General features: G+C 48.0%; 1 protein-coding gene across 1 annotated transcript in view; it reads right to left on the bottom strand.

The window, feature by feature from the left end:
- TGM3 (transglutaminase 3) overlaps positions 1 to 22,280 on the bottom strand; it is a 40,269-nt gene extending 17,989 nt beyond the window's left edge. The window contains exons 1-7 of the mRNA XM_055301897.1: positions 22,212 to 22,280; positions 11,243 to 11,416; positions 10,605 to 10,847; positions 9,660 to 9,778; positions 8,258 to 8,386; positions 5,302 to 5,479; positions 5,078 to 5,213 (exon numbers count right to left, since the gene is read on the bottom strand). Of these exons, the coding sequence (XP_055157872.1) occupies positions 5,078 to 5,213; positions 5,302 to 5,479; positions 8,258 to 8,386; positions 9,660 to 9,778; positions 10,605 to 10,847; positions 11,243 to 11,416; positions 22,212 to 22,218 (986 nt within the window). The 5' untranslated portion in view covers positions 22,219 to 22,280. The remainder of the gene's footprint in view (positions 1 to 5,077; positions 5,214 to 5,301; positions 5,480 to 8,257; positions 8,387 to 9,659; positions 9,779 to 10,604; positions 10,848 to 11,242; positions 11,417 to 22,211) is intronic.
- Positions 22,281 to 22,886: the final 606 nt, after the last annotated feature.

The raw sequence follows: 22,886 nt of genomic DNA, 5'->3' as shown, positions 1-22,886 counted from the left end.
GAACAATAGGATTTCAGATGACTTTTACTTCTTTATCCTGAAATTTCCTATAATTGTGTGTGTGGGGGGAAAGTCATCATAAAAAAAGTTATTACTAGTGGGGGTGCCTGGGCAGTTAAGCATTGGACTCTTGATTTCAGGGTTGTGAGATGGAGCACGGTGTCAGGCTCCGTGCTGGGCGTGGAGCCTGCTTAAAGTCTCTCTCCCTCGCCCTTTGCTCCTCCCCACAAAACCCCACTGGTGTGCTCTCTCTCTCTTAAAAAAAAAATATTATCCCTAGGAAGACCGACAAAAATATCTTTTTGAATGGGCCTTCAAGATCAGTGAGAAATCACCACCAGGAGAAAGCAGGTGGTGTGAGTAATGATCAAGGTACAAGACAAGGATGAGAAAACAGTAAAAACACCCAAGTTTCACGTTCATCTAGTCCCAGACAGAGAACCCCAGGGCAAGGGTGGGTTGGTAGCAAAAACAAAAATAAAAATTAGCTCTGTTTTAATACTTATTTGCAAGGCGGGAATTTATGGCAGAGCAGATAACAGATACATCCTGGCCCTCCCTCCTTTGGAAGCCAGCACTTTACTGGCAGCTATTTGGGATGCAGATGCCTTTCAAATGCCCAAGGGTGCACCATGGAAATTCTGCTTTGTTTCTGATTGGATGACATGCTCTGTCTCACCTCCCACTTGGGCTCTGTTTCAGTCTGGAGGGGTTTCAGGAGGAGGACCTCAAGAAAAGGACACTGTAGGTCTCAGAACTACTCCAGATATCTACTAACAGATGTGGCTTCCCCTCTCTCCCTCCACCTAAATCAATTCTAATGTGATCTTGAAAGTTGATAAACCACAGCCCTAGAGACAGCATCTGAGTTATGCTTACCTTTGAAATCACGGGGTCAGGAGACCCTGTCTAGAAAGTGACCTCCCAACTCCTACCCCTTCTACTGGTAAATAGCAGTCCAGCTACTACTTTCGCCACAAAAGCCTTTCCCTGACGTATTGGAAGAGTACCAACCATATGTCTGTGCTACCTCTGAATTTTGCACACGATTCAGTTATTTGATGTTTTCTACTCCATAATTACCTGTCTTCTCATGCAGCTGTGAGCTCCTCAGGCATAGTTCCTACATCTCCCCCCTCTTGGTACCAGGTGCCAGTGGCAGGGTCCTGGGGCAGAGTACATACTTAATTATGTTTTCTGGAGCTTGAGCCACTCTTAGAGTCTTGGATTCCTTGCTGCAGGTCTGAGCCAGGTACATTGGGGTGGCTAAGTATGAGTGGAGTCTGGTAGCCATGGAGAGATTGCATCAGGAGCCAGGAGCTCCGGCTCAGGTGTGGTTGCCCACAGCTCTTCCCCAGAATTAGTCAACTCTACCTCCCTGCGATGGGGCAGGGCAACCTCCACGTGCCTGCCATCTCGGAGCTATAGAGCTATATAAAGTCTACAAGTAGAGTCAGGTCTGTGACTCTGGAAATTGGGGAATCAAGTCAAACAAATTAAGAAAACAAGCCAGAAATGGCAAGAATAACCTTGGTCCTACTGTTCCAAATCATTTGCTTACTGCTCAGTGACTGAACAAGGAAGGCCCTGGAGTTCTCCTTTACAGTGGCTCAGAAAAAGAGTTGTGTAAAAGAAGCATTCCAAACTAAGCCCCCCACCCCCACCCCAAAGCAGCCTGATTCTCAAGAAGCAAATACTCCAGGGGCTTGGGCCTCCTAAGCCAAATCACTGGTATGAGCTGGATGGCTAAGAAGAGGGGCATCTGCATGGCTCAGTGGTTGAGCATCTTCCTTTTGGCTCAGGTCATGATCCTGGGGTCCTGGGATTGAGTCCCATATTGGGCTTCCCACGGGGAGCCTGCCTCTCTCTATGTCTCTCATGAATAAATAAATAAAATGTTAAAAAAAAAGAATAGTTAAGAAGAACATGTACCCCAGTAGAAGCAGTGAATGTGATTGAAAGAAAGAAGATCTAGAAGAAATTGCTGAGGTCCCTTGATCTAGCCCTTCTTTGGACAGATGGGAAACTGAGGCACATAAAAGCTCATTTTCTCATTCATGAAATCAGCAGGTCCCTCCCCGAGATCCTTCCAGTCCTAAGGTTTTCTGATTTGGGAGAGTACTATCTGTGGGAATCTGTGTTCCACCCCTAGCTTGGACACAAATTCACAGTTTGACTTCAGGCAAGTCATTTCCCCCTGCTGAGCCCGTGAGGTACTGCTTAGCCTTGACAGAGAAGTACCATCTGCTGCCCAGGCATGAACCAAAAAGCCTCGCTCCGCCATCTGCATGGGTTGGACAGCACCCAACCTCACCTGGTTCGTATCCAGCCAACCAGGAAAATCTCAAGGTAAGCAATGTTCTATTGCTCAAGGTAACATCAATCAGAAATAATAACAACATTCTCTGGCATCTCTCTGGTGCTTTATAGTTTACAAAGCTGCCTGGGTTCAAATCCCAACTCCACCATTTGCTAGTTGAGTGCCCTTGGGTGAGTGACTCTGTGTCTCAGTTGCCTCAATTGTAAAATGGGGTGATGATAATAGTGCCTACCTCATCATTTCTGACGAGTAAGTGGAAGCACTTAGGATAGTGCCTGGTACACAACAGTTGCTCAGCAAACTATGCACTGCTGCTATTATCAACAACTTTCAGATGCTTAACCTCACTTGATCCCTACTTTCTATTACTTTAGGCAAACTGGGCAAGGTCCTAAACGCTTTCAACATGTGCAACACAGAAAGATTCACATCGAAGTGTTTCTGTCCAAACCCAAATTGTCCTTATAATAAGGGCTAGGAAAGTCATGCCAGGCAGAGAATGACTCGTAGTTTTTCTCCCCCTGGGTGGAATCTATGCAGAAGGAACCATATAGGTCCCTTGGGAAGGGTAGTTCTCATACAAAAGGGAAGATGAGAATAAAAATAAATTAAAGCCAGTAAGAGCAAGATGGTAGTGGGGCTGGAACCAGGACTCAGGACTCCCTGTCCTCAGGTTCTCTACCTGCAGCTGGTAGGCAGTGGGTTGGGTAGGGAACCGCTGGTTGCCACTGCTTTCTGAGAGGGCTCAGAAAGCCTGGTGGGGGGTGAGAGGGTAAGAAATGAGGAGACCTCCAGCAATAATCAGAGCTTTGGGGCCTGACACCCTCCAATGAGGCCAAAAAATGACAGTGGAGACGCCCTGGAATGTCTCCACGGGCCCATGCTTGTCCCTACATGATTATTTTTGGAATGAATTATAAAGCTAATGTGGGTGATAGTGTGAACCAGTAACCAAGAGGTCTGGGTCCTAATTCCAAATTCAGTTTAAAAGCCCCACATTTCTGTTCCCAGGGAGCCTTCCTCCATGACTCCTTCCCTGAGCTCCCACAGGGCTTACTGCCTGATGCACTTCCCTGGCATACCACACACTGTCCCACGACACACTAAACAGCTTTGACTAATGGCTTCCCATTCCCTGTCTTCTAACAGAACCAGAATGTTTTCAGTAAAGGATGGAGGCTCCAGGTTTCTGGTCCCTCTCTGGATCCTGGCAAGGAGGATAATCCCAGAGGTGTTACGCCCCAACGGACCTCCCCTCCCAAATGATGTTGGATCAATCATCTCCTCTTGCAAGGAAACCAAGGTCAGGAATGGCATTTTCACCCAGTGGTGAAAACAGGTTGCAATGGGATTTTGGACACAACAACAAAAGAAAAAAACAGGGAGGAGAAAAAGAAAATACTCATTTATGAGCAGCTGGGAAACAACATCTTGCTATGTAGCAATGTCATTAGAGAAAAAGTTGTATATGTGCAGATCAGGAAGGAATGTCCTGAAACAAGCCTTCTCTGTCTCATTACACCCTAGAAGCCACGTGACCTTGGGTGAGTTATGTAAGTCTTACTCTCTCTCGGAGGTGAGGGGATATTTATCTTAGTTCCATTGTCGGTATGGGGTTGTTGTTTACCTGTTTTAACAACTTTTCTGTTTGCGTTTATTTTCCTTCAACTTTATTCAATTGATTACATTAAGCACATTTCAGAAAAGTTGGACCTACTTATACTGGGAATATTAAGTAATAGGAAATATCTTATACAGACTATCTCAAAATTGGACATCCGGAAATAAGATGGCATCCGCTATCAGGTTATCTAGCCCTATATGTGTGTGAGTGATTGTGTGTTTGGTGGAGGGATAGTCTTTGAAATGGATTAAAACCAGTAGATTGTTAAAAAAACAAAACAAAACAGTAGATTGTTGACATATGCATGTAGTTCTTTGCATATATAGGCACATAGATATCTATGTAATACATGTGGGTATAGACGTAACCATTTTCAGTTACCACGTGGTAATAAACTGGCATTTAGTATGATCTCAGATAGCTGTAATAATATTTATTTTATGCATTTTTATACTGCTATATGAAGTTATAGATATATGTCTATAAGTTTTATACAACTGACTTCCAGTTGCCACCTATTACATATTACATACTTATGTGTAGATACATACATGTGCACATGGCATGTTGATGGTTAGAAATATATATGTTCAAATACACACAAAGCTTCTTTTTTTTTCAGTAGGAATCCAGAATAAATTGACTTTTTGTTCTATCAATCAAAGTACATAAAAGGTACACATGCATAAGAGAAAATGTGTTGCCTTTCTTTAAGCAAACCGTAAGTCATATGGGTTGCCTGATATAAGATAAATTTATATTTGTTACTGGAAAATCAAGAGTGTCATCATTTATATTCTTAAGTAGCTTAGGGTCTAGTGGACCCTATAAATTCAGGGCAGTTGTGCAGAGCCCGTGAGCCACTATCTTTCACTGGTATCAGACCCTTCACCCTAAGGCAAGACACTGGACTTCCAGTCTTTACAGAGCCCTGGAAAGAGTGGTTTTGGATCGTACTAGAAGTCTAATAAGCATGGCCAACATTCCCATTCTAAAGCTTGTGCTGACTTATCACTTGTCTCTCAGCTCCTGTTTGGAGTCTGGTCCCAGGACCTGTCGGGGGTTGGGGGTGGGGGTTGGGAGGTGGACTAAGAAGCTGCTCCGGTTTGGTGCTCAGAAAGTCAGTTACTCACCAGACGCTATCACTGCCTTTGTCCATGGGCCTCCCATAGGGGTCGTAGTACACATCCACGCTGAGGTTTCGGTCTGTGTCATGAGCTGAGTTGAAGTTGGTGACCACCCGGGAGGGAATCCCAAAAGACCTCAGCACTGCAAGTCAAGGGGCAGCATAAGGACCCAGGCTGCGATGGAAATGGCACCTTGGGGTCCCTCACTGTTGTCCACCAACCCCGAGTACCTGTGTTGAGGGTTCCAGCAAAGACCCAGCACTGGCCAAAGCGCACTGGCCTGAAGCCAGATTTTTTCCACTCCTTGAGGATCTCCACACTGCCATTCCAGTTCCGTGGGTCCCGGCCACCTGTGTAGTTGCCACTCCAATTTCCTGAGATCACACCGTTGTCATCATTGCCGTTGACCTGGGCAGGGGGAGCCCCAGATGAATCAGCATAGAGGGGGACAAGGTGGGGACATGTGGAAGGAAACCATGAAGATGTCAAGAGAATTTTCTGTGTCTTTCTGGGTGACTTGGGAATGATAATTGTAATAATGATCTTCTAGGGGTATTAAACAGTGTATTAATTTAAAAGTGTTTTGCTTAACAGGCCATGATCAATTGCCCCTAACCCATCTATCAATCCCACGAGCAGGCTCACATGGCAACCTGAGAATTCACGGCTTGTCAGTGGCACTGCAGGGTCAGACAGGCAACGTGCAGATAACTTCCTGCCAGCACGTATGGGCTGTCATTCATGTCTGACTTGGGAGTCTGTATTTTGAAACTCAGTTTTGGTGTACTGGTCTAAAAAGGTGCCTTTAGAACTTTAGCTGCTAACTTCTTGGAACATTTAAAGATGGAATACTGCTTTTCATTCATTCATTCACTCACTCATTCATTCAACTGAAGATCTGATTCTCTTATAAGTAGTACAAGCAGGATGCAGTGTGAACAGAGCACCAGATTAGGAATCAAGAGACTTGAGTTCCATTGTATTTTAGAGACACATATTGTAATATTTATAGATGAAGTGATTTAATGTCTGGGATTTATCAAATAATCTGTAAAGGAGGGGGTCAGAGCTGAAACCAGACTGGCCTCAAGGAGGTGACCACAAAAGCTGATGGTGGGTAACCTGGGAGTTCGTTGTACTGTTTCCTCTATTTTTGTGAAGGTCTGAGCTTTTCCACAATAAAAAGTTTACAAGAGATGGGGATCCCTGGGTGGCTCAGTAGTTTGGCGCCTGCCTTTGGCCCAGGGCGTGATCCTGGAGTCCCGGGATCGAGTCCCACGTCGGGCTCTCGGATGGAGCCTGCTTCTCCCTCCTGTGTCTCTGCCTCTCTCTCTCTCTCTCTCTCTCTATGTCTATCATAAATAAATAAATAAATCTTTAAAAAAAAAGTTTACAAGAGAAAGAAAAGAGAAACCAGGGTATAAGCCCAGCTTTGTCACTTGTCAACTGGGTGACTGTGGGCAGGTCAGTTCCCCTCTCTGGGCCTTTTGTTCTTCACCTTCCTTCCCTTACTAGGAGAGTTAGAAACAAATGAGCCTCTAGGAGCCAAGTGTTCAGAGTTCATGAAACTTCGGCCAGCACTTATCCCAACTGTCCAGTGAGAGGCTGTGAGCCCTGCTCCCTCTCTGTGGGCTCTGCAAGGGCCGAGACTAAGGAGAACAGAGCCTGGACACAGAAGAGTCCTTGCCCCACAAGGGTGGAGCCACCTTCCACAGCCCCTCCCCCCACTTCCAGCAAAGTCTGGGCTCTCATCGCAAAATCAGGCAAGACAGGCCTTCTCCATGATGGAACATTCTGTGGCCCATCCCATCTCTGAGTCACACAGGCTCCAGCCACTGAAATGGTAATCAGCAAGGTCATCTCTGGCTGAAAGCTGAGCATTTCAAAGCCCCGTACAGACCATAATTAGCTGCAGGCCCAGCCCGACCAAGAGGCCTGGAGAGAACGGTGGGGAGGAGCAGCTAAGGAACTTGGTGCTACCATAACCTGCTTTGTGCCCAAGGTCAGAGTGAGTCAGCAGCTGCTGGAGCCGGCTGGCCTCCCCCACCCTCTCCTGGGCCTACGATGCTCAGCCTCCCTTAACCTCAGCCTCAGCACCATCCTGCTGCTCCCAGGCCACTCCACTGGCAAGATTCAGCCCAGGCCTTCCCTCCTTGGTTCCTGCCCCTGCCTCAGTGGCTCCACATCCTCTGGGCCTCCCGCCTCCTTTCCCCACAAGCTCCGACTCAGCCTGCACTTTTTCGGAAAACAGAGGATTGCTCCAATGTCTAACAACATAACTAACTCGTTAACTCAGGCTCCAACCTCAAAGTAAAGAGACAGAGAAATGCCTCGGCCATTAACAACAAAAAAGTTAGACGCTTCCAGGCCATTGGTTTGAGAGGATTCAAGTTCAAGAACTCCTTGACTTTCAGCTTTGTAATTCATAACTTTTAAGCAGGTTGATACCATGTTTGGACACTTTGTGATGGGGGCCTTGTCAGTGCATTGAGTACCAGGAGATAGATTCCTCCAGGATCTAGTGTGTGTGTGTGTGTGTGTGTGTGTGTGTGTGTGTGTGTGTGTGTTCAGGGAGGGGGCAGGTCCCATGTGGAAGGACTGAGTGGATGCAAGAGGCCCTGGGCAGGCCGTTTGAGGACTTGTTCTGGTTTGACTCATTGGCCATGGGCTGTGAGCCAGTCACTTCAGCTCTGCGGGTTTCCCATCTAGATACTGAGTGGGTCAGCTCACTGCCTGCCCAGTCTGACATGTGAGTGCTCTGCTGAGGAGGGGATGGAGCAAAGCAGAGGAGGTTAATACCTCAGGCTTACTTGGGAACTTACCCTTTTCTTGAGAAGCCCAGTGATGGAGCAGTTTCACCTTTGTCTCCTCCTAGCCTAGTAGACACCAAAAGGGCAAGTTCCCTTATCATCCAAGAAAGGCCTCAAAATACAGGGGCCAGGGCCTTGGAGCCAGGCCAGACCTGGGGCCAGTGCCGCCTCTGCCATTCACTCACCATGTGTCTGAGGCAAGTCCTTTAATTTAGAGAAGTCTCATAGTCCTTGTGTGCAGAGCAGGGTGGTAATGGCCACCGACTATATTTTGTGAGGCTTCAATGAGATGATATAGTAAAGAAACACAGACCTAACCCATTGTTGAGTTTGATCGATGGTAACAAACAGTTATGATGGTATTCCTATCACTCACCATGGCACTGAGCACTCGGCCAACATATTTGGGGTCATTTCTGCGGGCCACATCCGTAGCAGGGTCACGGCGGAAATTCAGGCTGTGATCCAGGATCGAGAGGCAAATGTTCAGAATGCCTTCTTCAAACTGTTCCAAAAGACACCATAGATGATGATGAAAGAAATGACAAGGAGTGTTGGCTAATTAAGGGTACAGGAGCTATGCTGGTGAGAACCACAGGCATGACTTGGGTCCTTTCACCCTGTGGCTTCCAGGACAGAGAGCTCCCAAGGAGCAGCCGCCTCACCCAGCCTTGAACCCGCAAACTCAGCCAGAAGCCCTGGCTATGCACAGAGCCCTGTGCCAAAGTCCCTAAAGTGAACCAGACTCCCTCACTGTCAGGGCAAATTGGGAACAAATCACTTAGCCTGCCTGGGCCTCGATTTCTCCATCTGTATAACAGGGGAGCAGGCCAAGCTCATCTCAAAGTTTCCAGCTGGCTCTACAATCTTGAGCACATTATTTCGACTTCTGGGAAACTAATTATGCAGATATAATATCTCACTAAATGAAGATTTTGAGGCCATTTTCTCAAAATAAGGCTTGTTTTTAGTTACCACTTCTCAAATGGAGAAGGCCATGCTTCCTCTTGCCTTAGGGTCTTTGCATGTGCTGTTCCTTCGGCCTCTAATGCGCTTCCCCAAGACACCTATCTAACTCCTTTGCCTCCTTCAGGTTTCTGATTCCAGACCATGCCATTAAAATTAGCCTCCTTTCTACCCCGAGGTACACCCTATGCCCTTACACTTTTTTTTCTTTTTTCTTCCTTCCAGTGAAATTTGGCCCAAAACCTCCAACATATAAAATATACAGCTGCCTTGCTCTAGTTGACTATATGCTGAGAAGAAAAGGTGGAGGGGGTCCCCTAATATGTTCTAGGCTAAGCACACCTGAGAGCTCTGTGGACTCAGATGGGGTGGTCAGAGTAACGAAGGACAAAAGGCTAAGGCTTTGAGAGGCCAAACTTCCTTCCAGGAAGTTCTGTCACATTCTTAGATGGAATGAGTAACAGAAAGTACATTATTGCCCAAGTGTCTCATCTAGGCCTTATCCTCATCTGTGTATCATGGCACCAAGAAAACCTCATTGTATCGATTTAATGATATATTTGTTTTGTACACTAGATCACGACCTTCTCAATGACAGAAAATGTGTCTTATCTCTCTTCCGTGTGCAAAAGTGTGCAGCTGGGGCCTGGTACATAGTAGGTGGTCAGTAAATGTCTTCTGAATGAGTAAATGAATGAACAGAAGGGCAGGCAAATAGACAGAGTTGGGAACTTCCACCTCTCTGCAGGGCCAGGCACAGAGCTTCGTGGGTAATAGGAACAGTATGCCCAGCCTCCTTATGACCCTTTTACCTGTCCGAAGTTCCAGCCAACCATGCCGATTCGATTTGTACTCCCCACATAGATGATGCCGGCATCTTCCAGAACGTACTCCTCTCTTTCCACATGGTTACTCATAAAAACACCATCCTCTGTTCAATACAAAAATCAGATGTAACAAACTAAAATCTTACAGAGGACTTCAAAGATCAGTCCTTCTTCCATTCCTAAGTACTCGCCTTGTGGCTGGAACAAACCATACTTGCAGCCCTTCTACCAATCTCCACTAAGGAATGAAGCCTCATATTGTGGGAACTATGAACTTGAAAGAGAAGCTGGGGTGACCTGAGGGTCTGAAAATGAGACTCTTACAGAGGACTTCAGAGATCAGTCCTTCTTCCATTCCTAAGTACTCACCTTGTGGCTGGAACAAACCATACTTGCAGCCCTTCTACCAATCTCCACTAAGGAATGAAGCCTCATATTGTGGGAACTATGAACTTGAAAGAGAAGCTGGGGTGACCTGAGGGTCTGAAAATGAGACTCCAGGAATGAGACACTTGCTCCTTCAGGCAGGAAGCCATCTCCATGCTGTAGAATTACACTGTGGTCATTGTCTCTTATAGTTATACCATATTATGCACTTTGTAAAAGCTCATGAGGTCCCTGCAATAGCTGCAGAGGAAATAGCAGGGTATCCATTTAATGGTAAGGAATTTGAAGCTCAGAAAGATAGATTGACTGCCAAGACTTACAGAGCTGGTTAGGTAGCAGAACTGGGACTCAGATCTATGGCTTCTGGAGGAGCCCAGTGATGGAGCCGTTTCACCTTTGTCTCCTCCTAGCCTCCTCCTGGCTTCTATTTCCATAGCCCACAAACCTCCCCTAATAGAACTTGAGCCTGTAAAAATCATTCCCCCAGCTTCTTTCCATTGGTATTGCTTAGCTGATGGCTGGGAGTGTGGGTTACGTGCCTACCTTGCAACCAGGGGTTAAAGAGCAGAATGAACATCCCAAGTTTCAGAATGAAGTCTTTGCCCTGGGAGGAGATCTGAGTGCTCAGTGTGTACCATCCTACAGGTGCATTGACAGGACTGGAGATGGAGATGGTCAGAATATTGTCCTTGTTGGACACAAGCTCTGCACTCCAGCCACCACGACTTGTCCTATTGGAAAGTGGAAACACAGCCTTTGTCCTGGCTGACTCTGAGGGTTGAGGTCCTATAAAAGAAGACAGAGGACAATGAAAACCAAGGTGTACTGGCCATACTGTGGGGAGAGACCAGATCTCAATACAACCACAGGGGTGTTTTGTGAGGACATCATCCACTGAGGTACCAATAATAACACTGGACACCACTGACACAACCAGAGAGGCCAGGTAGGCCAAATCTCTCTGGTTTGAAAAGTTGGACTCTCAGGCTCAAAGACATGCAGAAACTTGCCCAAAGTCACACCAAGTCAATGGCAGAGCTGGGTTAGAGCCCAGAGCCTAGTGACCCCAGTGTCACACCACCACTCCCAGGAATGCACAGCCCCAGGGCTGCTCAGGTGTGTGTGTGTGTGTGTGTGTGTGTGTGTGTGTGTGTGTGTGTGTGTGAAGGATGAGCAGGTACCTGTGGAGACTACGAAACCCAGACTTTCTCCAGTGCCAAGACTTCGGTTCAAGCTCAATGAGAAATTGAAGGATTGGCCTCTCCGCAAGATGAGCTCCTGGCTGGAGAACCTGTCTGTGTGATGTGCACGCCGGTTGGAGGTCGCCTGCCAGTTGATACTCTGGGGTTCTAAAGCTGTAAGACAGAAGAGGGGAACTGAGGTCCTGGAAGGCAAGGGATGGTGGCTTAGGGAAAGGTGTAAGTTACCTAAAGGACAGCTTTTGGGTGGCGCTAGTTGGGAAAGAGCCAAACTTCTAGGAAGAATCACATTAAAATTCAAAGACCTTGACAGCATAGCAAGCACTTCATAACCTATTCCTCCTCATGCTGTCCTTTCAGGCAGCTGAACCTCTGCACACACTACTCAAGGAGCTGAGAATATCTTCCCTTCTACTTGGTCAACTGTCATTCAGCCCTTAAGGAACAGGCCATGTGCTCAGGGTACTTTCACCCAACCAGCCAGGAGAACCATGCGATCAGTTCTGTGTAACCACATTTTGTCGCTTTAGCATCATTGCTTTGGTGGGGGGAGAGGGGCTCGGACAGAACTGGGAGGAGGTTATGTCTCTCAAATCCCATCATCCCAGTTTGACTTGCTTGCTTTTCTCTTTGTACCTTCCCAGATACCACATGTTTTGTTTGTTTTGTTTTGTTTTGTTTTTTACCACTGCAACATCCAGCAAATGCGTACTAGTGTAGTGTATTCCTTACTTTCTCTAGATGTGCAATACCTGGATGTCAGCTGGGCCTCTGCTGCTGGCTAGGGAGGATAGCATGACTCTGAGGAGCATTTCTAGGCCTAGAGATTGGGTGATCACTGGCCTGGAGGGGGCTTTCAAATGCTCACTAGCAAGAGTGGAATATGGGAACCAGTCAAAGCCCCATGAGATTTCTGGATAAGACCCAGAGGTTAAACACTTCGAACCTCCACCCAACCTTCTTCTTATGTGGTTGTGGAGTTAAATTGAGAAGGATTTATGACAGATGCCATGATGTATAAAGAGGGTAGCCTAGACAAACCTGAGAAATTGTATTCCTCAAAGTTGCATAAGAGATTTTTATCACTCATTCCTCTGCAAACCAAACTGGTTTCTGGCTATATGATGAGAGTGTGGTGACACGTCCCAGTGCCAGACACAACTTTTTTTTTTTTAATGTGTATCTGTCTCTCACCATCAGAATGGGCCTTCTTGATCTTCATATTCTTATGCCTAAGCACATCACTTGATAGTGTTAGGACAGGTAGATAGACAAATGGATGAAGGAATAAGTGAACAAATAAAGTCTCATCATGCAATGATCATCATGACTGCAGCTCAAAATTTAGCCCATAGGGAAAGTTGAGTGTGGCGCATTCATCCAGTAAACATACATAAAGTATCTATTATTTGTAGGACACTACATTAGGTGCGATGTTGGAAGTGTAAAAATGTATGAAAAGGGGTTTTAACCCTCAAAGAGTTTCAGCCATGGGTAAGACAAGCGCAAGTGGAAATGAATGATATAATGGGGTAAGTCCACTGTCTCTCCATAAAAGGTGTCCTGGAGATGCAGGCAGAAAAGAATCACTTTCAATTGTAAGGATTAGGAAAAGCTTCACTGAAAATGCCAGGTCTTGAAGAGAGTTTTCTTTGATGCAAAGGGAATAGCCTGCATTCCAGAAGATAGGGAGAGAATCCCAAGGCAGGGCAAGCAGATGTGTTGTTTGGCTAGTGTGGAGGCTCTGCACACAAGAGAAAGTTGAGGTGGGAGGGAGTGGGGCTCCAGGGCAGGCCTGGGGCCACGGGCTCCCACCCAATTAGCTGGGGAAATGGGCAGAAGCTCCTCATAGATACTCTATCAAGTGAAATGCAGACTGTCTGGGGTAGTGAGCCAAAGAATGTGAGTGGAGAGAGGGGGTTCAGGAAGTGATCTTGCCACCAGCTCAGGGCATGAAAGATTCATTCATTTACATCTGTCCATTCATTCATTCATTCATTCAACAGGTAAGTATTGAAAGAATAAAGTGATAAGCTTTGGCACAAACTCAGGGAAATGAAAACATTCCTGCAATCCATAAGTATCTATTGAATAAAGGTAAGAGCAGAGGAAGAGCAGAAAGGAGATGAATGTTCCTGTACATAAATATTGAATGGTGACAGCCCAGATCTTAGACCTTCTTTATACTCCCACAAAACTGGGCAAACATTGAGCTCTTTAGGGCTTGTACAGAGCTAACTTGTTAGTTCCTTGGTCTTTCTAGGGCAATGTTCCCATGTTTTTGAACCCCTGCCTCTTGACAGCTTGTTTACTACCTTCCGTGCATCCCTGACAGTTGTGATTTGGTAGAGCTTTACACTGTCTTGTTTTAGAAAGAAGAGCTCTAAGGAACATGTAGCCTCAGATCTTATGAGTCTCCAGAGATTCCTCACCCTCCTCCTAAACCCAAAAGGAAGCATACCTTTCTCCCCCAGATGAAGCTCACTACTTTAGATCATGAACTTTTTGAGAGTAGAAAGTGTATAGTCTTCTGCAAAGCTCAGGGGGAGGGAAAGAGGGGTTCGTGTCTGTAGCTGGCATCTGCCTCCCCTCCAACAGGCCCAAACATCCTTCTTTACTCCACCAAGGGTTATGCACTATTTGCTGAGTCCAGAATAGGGCCTTCTCCCTTTCACTCCAGAAACCAATGGTTTGTTCATAGAGAAGATGATGAAGAAAAGGCTGAGCTCCAGGTGCATTGACTACAGAGACACTGAAAGGAGATGAGGAGCACTGTGCATGCCCCGGGAGGCAAGACCTCGCTCAGAGTGACTGTGACAGTCATTTCTGCATTTCCTGACACGAAGCGTGAGCCCCAGCATGAAGGAGCCAAGCTCCCCATTAGGACATCTGTGAGACACACAGGGCTTCTCTGAACTGGAAGGTGAGGAGAAGCAAGCCTTACATTTGACATCAGTCTACTGGAAGTCAATTGCTATTAACAATATACAGAGCACTTTGCATACATCATGGGTGGAATCCTTCTACAAATTGGAAACTGACGCTCAGGGGGATCAAAGTCTTATTTGAGGTCGTATACCTAGTAACCGACAGGGTCAGGTTTTTACTGGCACTCTCCTGTTGCTGTGATCCCCAGTTCTCTGCCTGGAATGGGGGGCCTACAAGATCTTAGCCCAGAAATTACCCACGTGGTGAGTGGACCTCATTACGCATTGTTTTTCCCACTGGCATTTGCATTCTGACCAAGAGGAAAGAGTGAATACCTGGAAGAGAAACATGTTCAAAAAAAAAAAAATCCACAAAACAAAAAGGCATTCCTTCTACATGAGAGGTGAATAAAAGGGGAGCAGCCTGCCCCTGCATCCCTGAGTGGGATGGGCAGGTTGGGTGCATACTCATAAAGCCTCTGGTGTGGTTTCTGAAACTTTTCTCCTTGCCACCTTCAATCACTGTCCTTTCTCTGAACCCTAGGATTGGCTCTACCAGCCCCCTAATCAAGGATCTGATGATCCTGTCCGTGGATTTCCTAGTTTCCTTTGTTTTCCCCCACCCTCCATCCCTTGACATATCACTCATCACAGCCCCCTCTGCCAGAAGGGAAGGGGAAGGAAAGGGACAGGCAGGGAGTGAGGTAGGGACACAACTATGTAAGGTTCTCCACAAGGTTGAGTTTACTACAACCTCAGGGCTGTATCTTGCCCCAGTCTGGATGGAAGGGAGGGAGGAAGGGAGAGTTGCATGACTTCCAATTGACTCATGAACATATACTCGTAAAAAACATCAGAGGGAAAGAAACTTTGGAGACAGATCATACACTCACACTCACACTCTGGATGTGAGCTCATGGAGGCCTGGAATGTGGCTTTCCCACAGCAGGACATCTCTGGACTCTCATCCCAGGGTTCTCTCATTTCCATGCCACCTCCTGGAGTTACTGCTTAACTCCGGTGGCAGGCTTGGGGCAATTTCTCCAATTCTATTTCCTGAGAATATCAGTGGCTCCAGCAGTCCCAGTGTGGCAGAGACTATTCTAAGTGTCTACCCCTATATTCCTTCACCCCTTCTTTTTTTCTTTTTTTTTGAAGATTTTATTTATTTATTTATTCATGAGAGACACAGAGAGAGGCAGAAATACAGGCAGAGGGAGACGCAGGCTCTATGTAGGGAACCTGATGCGAGACTCGATCCCAGGACTCCAGGATCACGCCCTGGGCTGAAGGCAGGCGCTAAATCGCTGAGCCACCCAGGGATCCCTCTCCCCTTCTTTCTTGGTAATAAAATCCCCCATATAACTGGGCATTACATTTCCCGGTCTCCCCTGCAGCAGGGGAGGGGAAGGGGAGGGGGTGTCACGTGAATGAGTTCTGGCCAATGACCTGTAGGCAGAAGTTATAAAGCTGCCAGGAAACCTCTTTTTTTTTTTTAATTGAGCTAAAAGTCACAGAACATAAAATTTCCCAGTGTAGCCTTTTTAAAGTGTACAATTCAGTGGCCTGTAGTACATTCACTATGTTGTGAAACCATCACCATGGTCTGGTTTCAGATCTGCTCATCACCCCTATTAACAATCATTCCTCATTCCCCCTGGCAACTATGAACCTGTTTTCTGTTCCCACAGATTTGCCTAACCTGGACATTTCATATAGGAGGAATCACACAGCTATGTGGCCTTCAGGGTTGGTTTCTTTCACTTAGCATAACGTTTTCAAGGTTTGTCCATGAGGTAGCATTTATCAGAAGTTCATTCCTGCTTACGGCTGCAAAATATTCTGTGATATGGCGGTACTGTATTTTGTTTACACATTCATCAGTTGAGGGGCATTTGGGTTGTTTCTACCTTTTGGCTCTTGTGAATAGTATTGCTAGGAATGTTCTTTTGCAAGTCGTTGTTTGAATACCTATTTTCAATTCTTTTGAGAAAAATCTCTTTTTAAAAATGGTTGGCAAATGCCCTTAATTTGCTTACCTCCCTCTTCTTCCATCCTGCTGCCCAGAGTGTGGGTGTGATGTGGATAGATGTGCAGGCCCATGCCCTGGGAATGGCAGAGTGGGAGCCTGGTTGGGGTCGGGCCCCTGGGCACTGTGCAGCTGCCTCACTCTCCCAGAATGGCCCACATCTCAACCCACTGTTTAAGGAAGAAGTAAACTTCTGTTTTGTTTCTCTAAGCCATTCCTATTTGGGAGTTCACCGTCGTTCATAACCAAACCTAATCACATATACCTAAAACATAACTCCCACTCTGTGGTCCATCTTTGGCAGAGATAACATGAGAAGCGCAGAACAGATTCTGGACTGTGATACTAGTCAGCTGTCTCAATCTTTATCAGCCTGGCTCTATACCTGAATCATCTGCCATAGACAGGATAGCAGCAGACAGGGATTGCCAGGTGTATGCCTGGGGTTCTCCGCTTCCCATTCCCAGCCAGACCACACCATACAGTTGCTGGCACGTGGTCCAGCATGACATAACTAATACTCCAGTGGCTGGGTCTTCCCCACCTGTCCAGACCCTATTCCCCAAGTCCCCTCTCTAGGCAAAGATTTGTATCTTACAGATTTCTAGAGCTAATTAGGGCTGATTGTTGAACTAAAAACCATCCAGTCAAGTGTCTTCAAGTATTTTTTTAGAGACCACATTAAGAAATCAGAGTGTTTAAATACATGAGTCTATAACAGATATAAAGTTTCACAAAATACTAACCTTTACTATTTACAATGTACTGATATTTTCTCTCCTCTTTTTTTTTTTTTGATTGCTGGTCACAATCGACAATGTGATTATAAACTGATTTTATAATCTTCTAATGAGTGACAGCTGATAGCTTGAAAAGCAGTGATGTAATCCAATATTCTCATATTACAGGAAGAGCACTGAACCCCCAAAAGGATTACGAAGTAGTTTAGAAGCAGAGCGTGGCCCAGAAACCAGGTCTGGAAGCCTGGTCACTCACTGAGGGGCTGTGAGCCATTCCCAATTCCTACCCTCTCCTGCCACTCCCCTCTGGACGCCCGGAACACCCCAGCTCCTGGCCAGCCCCCCACTGGCCCCAGGCACACAGGGCTTTCCTCTCAGCTCTCAGCTCTCTTGAGCCCGGGTCATTCATTTCCTTTTGTCCTTCACCCGTGTTCAGACATGTTCGATCCCCATGCAGCACGGGAAGTACAGTTTCTTGGCACGCAGGTGGTGGGGAAGATGGGGTTCCACTGGCCAGCTGAGCAAGGGGCTGGCGAGGCCCCCTGAGGTCATGTGGAATGCACCCTGCACTGGTGGTCTGAAGGGTCCTGGGGTCTTGGGCAAGCTCGCCACATCTCTGGGTGGTGCTTTCTCCTTCTATAGAAGGGGAAAGTGAGGCCCCAACATCCTCTCTTGTAGGGTAATTATCGGGATCCCATCACTAACACCTGGGCCCCCAGAGGTGGGGGCAGGGAAGGGGACAAGTCCCTTGGGATCCGACATGTTATGCCAATAGTGACATAAGATAAAGGAGAGTTTGAGCTTTTTTATGGACTGCCATTGGGGACCTCGGACACACCAGGCACCGTGTATCTTATTGACATTATGTCCTTCAATAGTAACAAAACTCCCATGATGTTGTTATTCCCCTGTCACAGATGAGAGATTTGAAAGTCCAGTTGGTGACGTCACTGGCCAAATAGCACATACTCAGACAGAGAGCCTGGCCCCAGCCCAGACTGGAAGCCAGTTTTGCCTGACCACACATGCCTCCAAGCTGCCAGCCTACAGCCCATCCAGGTGACTGTGGTGTCAATGACTTGGGCACGGGTCCAGGAAGCTGTTGAGGAGAAAGGGCCACCCCTAGCTTACTCCCTACCTTGACAATATGAGGTCAGGGAGAGAGGAAGGAAGAAGGACTCCTCAGCCCCCTCGTTTCCAAAAGGAGCTGTTAGAAGTCCCTAAACCAGTGGTTCTCCACCCTGGCTGCACATAAGTATTGTCTAGAGAGTGTTAGATTGGGCCGGGGCCCCCTTCCTAGAAAGATTCAATTAGAATCTCAGGGTTAGGGTCAGCACTAGGGGGTTGTTGTTTTAACCCCCCTCCATGATTCTAATATGCAGGGTGTACTGAGGGTCCCTCCCTTGGGCCTGGTTACCATTTTACGCTCATCAGCAGCACGCTCTGCTGCCACCTGTCTCACCTGAGCCACGTGGCCATTCTAGGGCATGGAGTGGGGGGGGGGTGGGGAGATCACAGCTCCTCATCACAAAAGAAGAACTAAGCTAAGAGCAAGGAAGGCAGAGCCTTCTGAACCCATCCCTCAGTTCCTGCTAGAACCCCTGGAGCCTTGTTCCCTCCACTCCCCAGCGATGGGGAAAAGGATTTCCTATTTGAGCTCTCACCCCAGTGGCAGGGGAGCCTTGAGGGGGATCAACTGCCCCATCTGTGCAGCCCAGCCCAACAGGGTGGACACAGATGGAGAAATCATGGGAGGTGAATACAGATAGCCCACATACAGATGAGAACTGGGGACTCCAGAGGCTGATGAGGAGGCTGGAGGGGGAGAGGGTCCTTGGAAATCCTCCTCAATAGAAAAACAAAATGCTCTTTATCTCATAGGGGGGGTTTTTCTTCAGACTCCAAGACAAGGAGAAAACAGGCTCAGGAAATAAGTTCCCAAGTGATAATAAGCTATGTGGCCTGAGCTCCTATGAAGTGGACACTAAAATGCCATGTGTTATTTTACTTTATTTTAGATTTATTTATTTATTTGAGAGAGAGAGAGAGAGAGAGAGAGAGAGAAAAACAGCATGAATAGGGGAAGGAGCAGAGGCAGAAGGAGGGAGAGAATCTTCAAGCAGACTCCCCACTTCACTGAGTGTGGAGCCTGATGGGGGTCTCCATCTCACAACCCTGAGATCATGACCTGAGCTGAAATCAAGAGTTGGATGCTTAACCAACTGGACCCACCCAGGCTCCCCTAAAAGCACTCCGTCTTAGAGATGAGAAAACTGAGACACAGGGTTAAGTAGCCTGCCCAAAGTCACTCAGCTAGTAGGGACAGAGCTGAGATGCAACCCAGGACACGTCTGACATGCACTTGTCACCCCGAGGCTGTCCTATCTCTGTAGGTGGAATCCTTGGGTGGCAAAAGTGGAATCCTGGGTGGCCCTCCCTGCAGGTGGTTGCAGCCACTGGGTGACAGGAAGCTGGGGGGTAGGTGGGGTCCTCAGGCAGAGAAGGGGCAGCTCATCCTCTTACAGGTGCTAAGAGGGTATAGCCCTGAGCCCCTGAGCCCAAGGAGTGATCTGCCTGCAGAGGTAGCCTCGGTGTCGCTCTGGTCCAGGGGGCTGAGACAGAAGCTAGTACCCCCTGTTCCAGGAGAGCCCTGGACTCTCTGAGTTTACAGAAGGAGGCAGACCCCTGCTTCAGGGGCAGAGAGAGCCACTGGTGTCCCAGCTCCAAGGAAAAATTTTCTGTGGCAGATCTACAGCCCAAAATGGCACAGGTCCTCTGCAGATCGGGAATGAGGCTGAGGAAGGTGAGCACACTGCCCCATGAAGCAGGTGGCAAGAAAAGCTCACCGCCCCACGGAGGACGGAGAATTAGTCCTGGCCTCCTGCAGGTTTAGACTTTGGGGGTTCTGTCTCTGACTCAGACCCCCCAAGGGGCTTTGGGGAATGTTTGGGGGTGGGGAACAAGGCTTTCCCCCCTCACAGAGGGCCCTAGGACGCTGCACCACTTTGTGCAGAGCATTGCCAGCCAGGCCTTCCTCTGCCATCGTCATCCCCACCACCCCCCGGGCAGCTCCCTCCAGTAGGAGAAGAATAACCAAGCCCTTGCTGATTCCAGTTAGAACCTTAAGTCAGGAGCGGGACACAGAGTCCTTTCAAACCAGCACACATGGGACCCTGCTTGTTCCCTGGGTTATACCTGCCGACTCATCCCCATTTATTTTCCTGTTTCCTGTGCCCCAAACACTCCTCACCCCACAAGGCTCCTGACCATGCCTAACTCATCGTCTGTGACCAAATGCCATCTGCTTCCCGGGGCCTCCCCTATCCTAAACCCTGGTTGCACTTAATCCCCTCCTCCTCTCGGCGCCCCACAGCGCTGGGTTTGGATTTGCTAAGCAATCTCATGGCCGTCCACCTTGTGGGTCACTTGCCTAGGAACTGGTGTTTCCAAGCAGTGTCAGGCAGTGAGTGCAAGCTCACTGAGGGCATATACTACAGCTCATGTATCTGTGTCCCCCACCCGCACCCGCACCTGCCATGGCTCTATTCCCTAGGTGTCCCACAAGTAAAGCCATTCATTCCAGAAACATTTGCTGAGCACTACCTGGCTTGGCTGATGCTAAGCTAGGAACCACCTGTGTGACAATGCCACAAATCGAAGGGAATGAAGGTACTCACCCTGCCTTTTTAAAAACGGATTTTTTTCCCTCAACTGGCTACTGTCTACATTCTGTTGTGACCTTAGGATGGCTCTGGTTAATTTAGATACTGAACTTTGAAAGCTCAGTGTCTCCATGAGTCACAGGCCCTGAAACACGGGCCTGCTGAAGTGGCGTGGTCTCACCACGGGCAGGCTATGCTGGGGTCCCTGCAGGCCTGCAGAGTGATGCCATGCACTCGCCACTGGGGTGAGCATGTGCCAGGACCCGTGCTCCCTGATCCTGGTTTCCTCTCATGGCCAGGGCGGCCAGTACCAGAAGGAGCCTGAGCCTGTCTACTGCAGGCCTTTCATCTTGCAAACGGGAGCTTGAAGCTTGGTGATGCCAAGGAACACAGAGCAGTGGGGAAGAGAGCTCAGCCAAGCAACCAAGGTCTGTACTGTTTTCCTGCGTCCCAGATGTCACATATGCTCATCTCTGAGCTCAGCTCTGATAACAGGACAGAGCAGAAAGGCCACTGCTGGGACCAAGTTTGGGCTGTGTGGCCCCAGGAAGACTGTCCCCCTTCGGCCGCTGCCCTTCCCACCTGGAGGGAGGGGGATGGCCTAGAGGACACTTATCTCCTCATGCTAGAGTCTATAAGGTCCAGAGTTCTTCTTAGCAACCCAGTGTGAATGCATGTTCCCAGGAGGATACAGAGGACAAGGGAGGGTTTCGTGCTTGCAGCCACCCTGTCCTGGGCTTTGGGATTACCAAGGTAACCAGCATTTGCCTTTTGCATCAGGCTGAAGGATTTCTCTGGCAGACCTTCCTGAGGTCCTAACTACCATTCACCATTTTTACAGGTTTGACTCATGCCTTGTTTGGGTTTGGCGTCACTGTCAACCCACGAGGCTGAGCACCCCTGACACGCAATAATTAGCACGCTGCCTGGCAGGGGCACTGGCTAATGAGAACCCAAACCCTCAGCAGTGACTGCAGAGCTCAAGAACCTGTGCTCCTTAGAGCTCTTTCCCACCGGTCCTCCCCTGGTGCTGCTAGAAGGGACCCTCTTGCGGCACACCTGCTCTTTCTGCCACGGAGGTTTCAGCTCATCAAGTCGCTTTTCAAAGAGCCTGCGGTGCTTCCGGATGTGTGGTTTACTTAGGAGCATTCCAGCTGTGCTAATGAGTTTTTTTTTTTTAAATCAACTTACAGGCTGTCACTCTCCCTCTCCCTTGTAGCTCTGCGATGTGCTTTTCTTTGCCTATGTTTACTGACAGCTGGAACAAGCGCACTGAGAAATAAGAGAGGCGGGTCTCACTGGGCTAGAAAAGGCGAGACTTGTCCATCTAAGGGACAGGACGTCCAGCTGAGTGGAATACTGTGCCCATCACTCAGGACTACATTCCAAACATGTTCTACCCCCGGCATCATGCTGGAGGGGTGAGGCAGCCAGTGAGAAAGAGGCGCCGGAGAATACCATCCCACGGTACTAAGATCTAGCCTTCAGAGCCCCCATGGCAACCGTCGGGGGTTGAACACTGGCCCGTTGGGCTGGCCCAGGAGAAGCACGGGCTTCCAGCGAGGACCTGTAGGGAAGATGCCATGCACTCACCCGTCATGTTGGCCTTCCTCTGCCTCTTCTCTGGGAATGGCACAGACAGACGGATGGAAGGTGTGGGGAGCCGGCTGGGGATGTCCTTACCATTTATAGCAGCCTCTCCTACACACCTAATTAGAATTCTAATGAAGTGGGCGAGGCACCAGGTCATTCCTGTAGTGCTTGTAAACGTTTCCCTTACTACATATTTGTCACCCAATGGAAGGTCATCCTGCTTGTGCAAGACCAGCTTGGGCAGAAGAAGGGAGATAAGAAATGCCAGGAGTTCGCTTTTATGATTTTTTTTCCTTCTAAGACGAACTTCCTGGATTGTAGAGTTTAGGAAATGATGTCATGCTTTTCTCGAAGTATCTCGTCTACAGCTGGTGCTCAGAAGTCCTTTGGGAGGTCAAGGGAATGGGCCTACAGAACCAAGAAATAGAAAACAGCTTGGTCCTTTCTCAGTGTATGTGATGTTGGTGTTTTCTGCTGGCATGAGAGGTAGGAGATGCTCATCACAGCCAGCTTGTTCAGGTTGCTGTGCTGTAGAAAGAGCACTTGGTTTGGGGCATGAGGCATGAAGCAGTAGTAGGTTCTGATGCTGACAGGGCCCTGGTCATCACTGGACCTCACAGCCCTGGAAGCCCTGTCTGCGATAGGGGGTGATCGTGTCTACCCTTCTCTGCCCCC

This window comes from Nyctereutes procyonoides, unplaced genomic scaffold (genome assembly GCF_905146905.1).
Source record: "Nyctereutes procyonoides isolate TBG_1078 unplaced genomic scaffold, NYPRO_anot_genome, whole genome shotgun sequence".
In the NCBI taxonomy this organism is placed as follows: Eukaryota; Metazoa; Chordata; class Mammalia; order Carnivora; family Canidae; genus Nyctereutes; species Nyctereutes procyonoides.
Note: the sequence above shows the minus strand (reverse complement) of the source record. Positions and strands in the feature narration are given on the sequence as shown.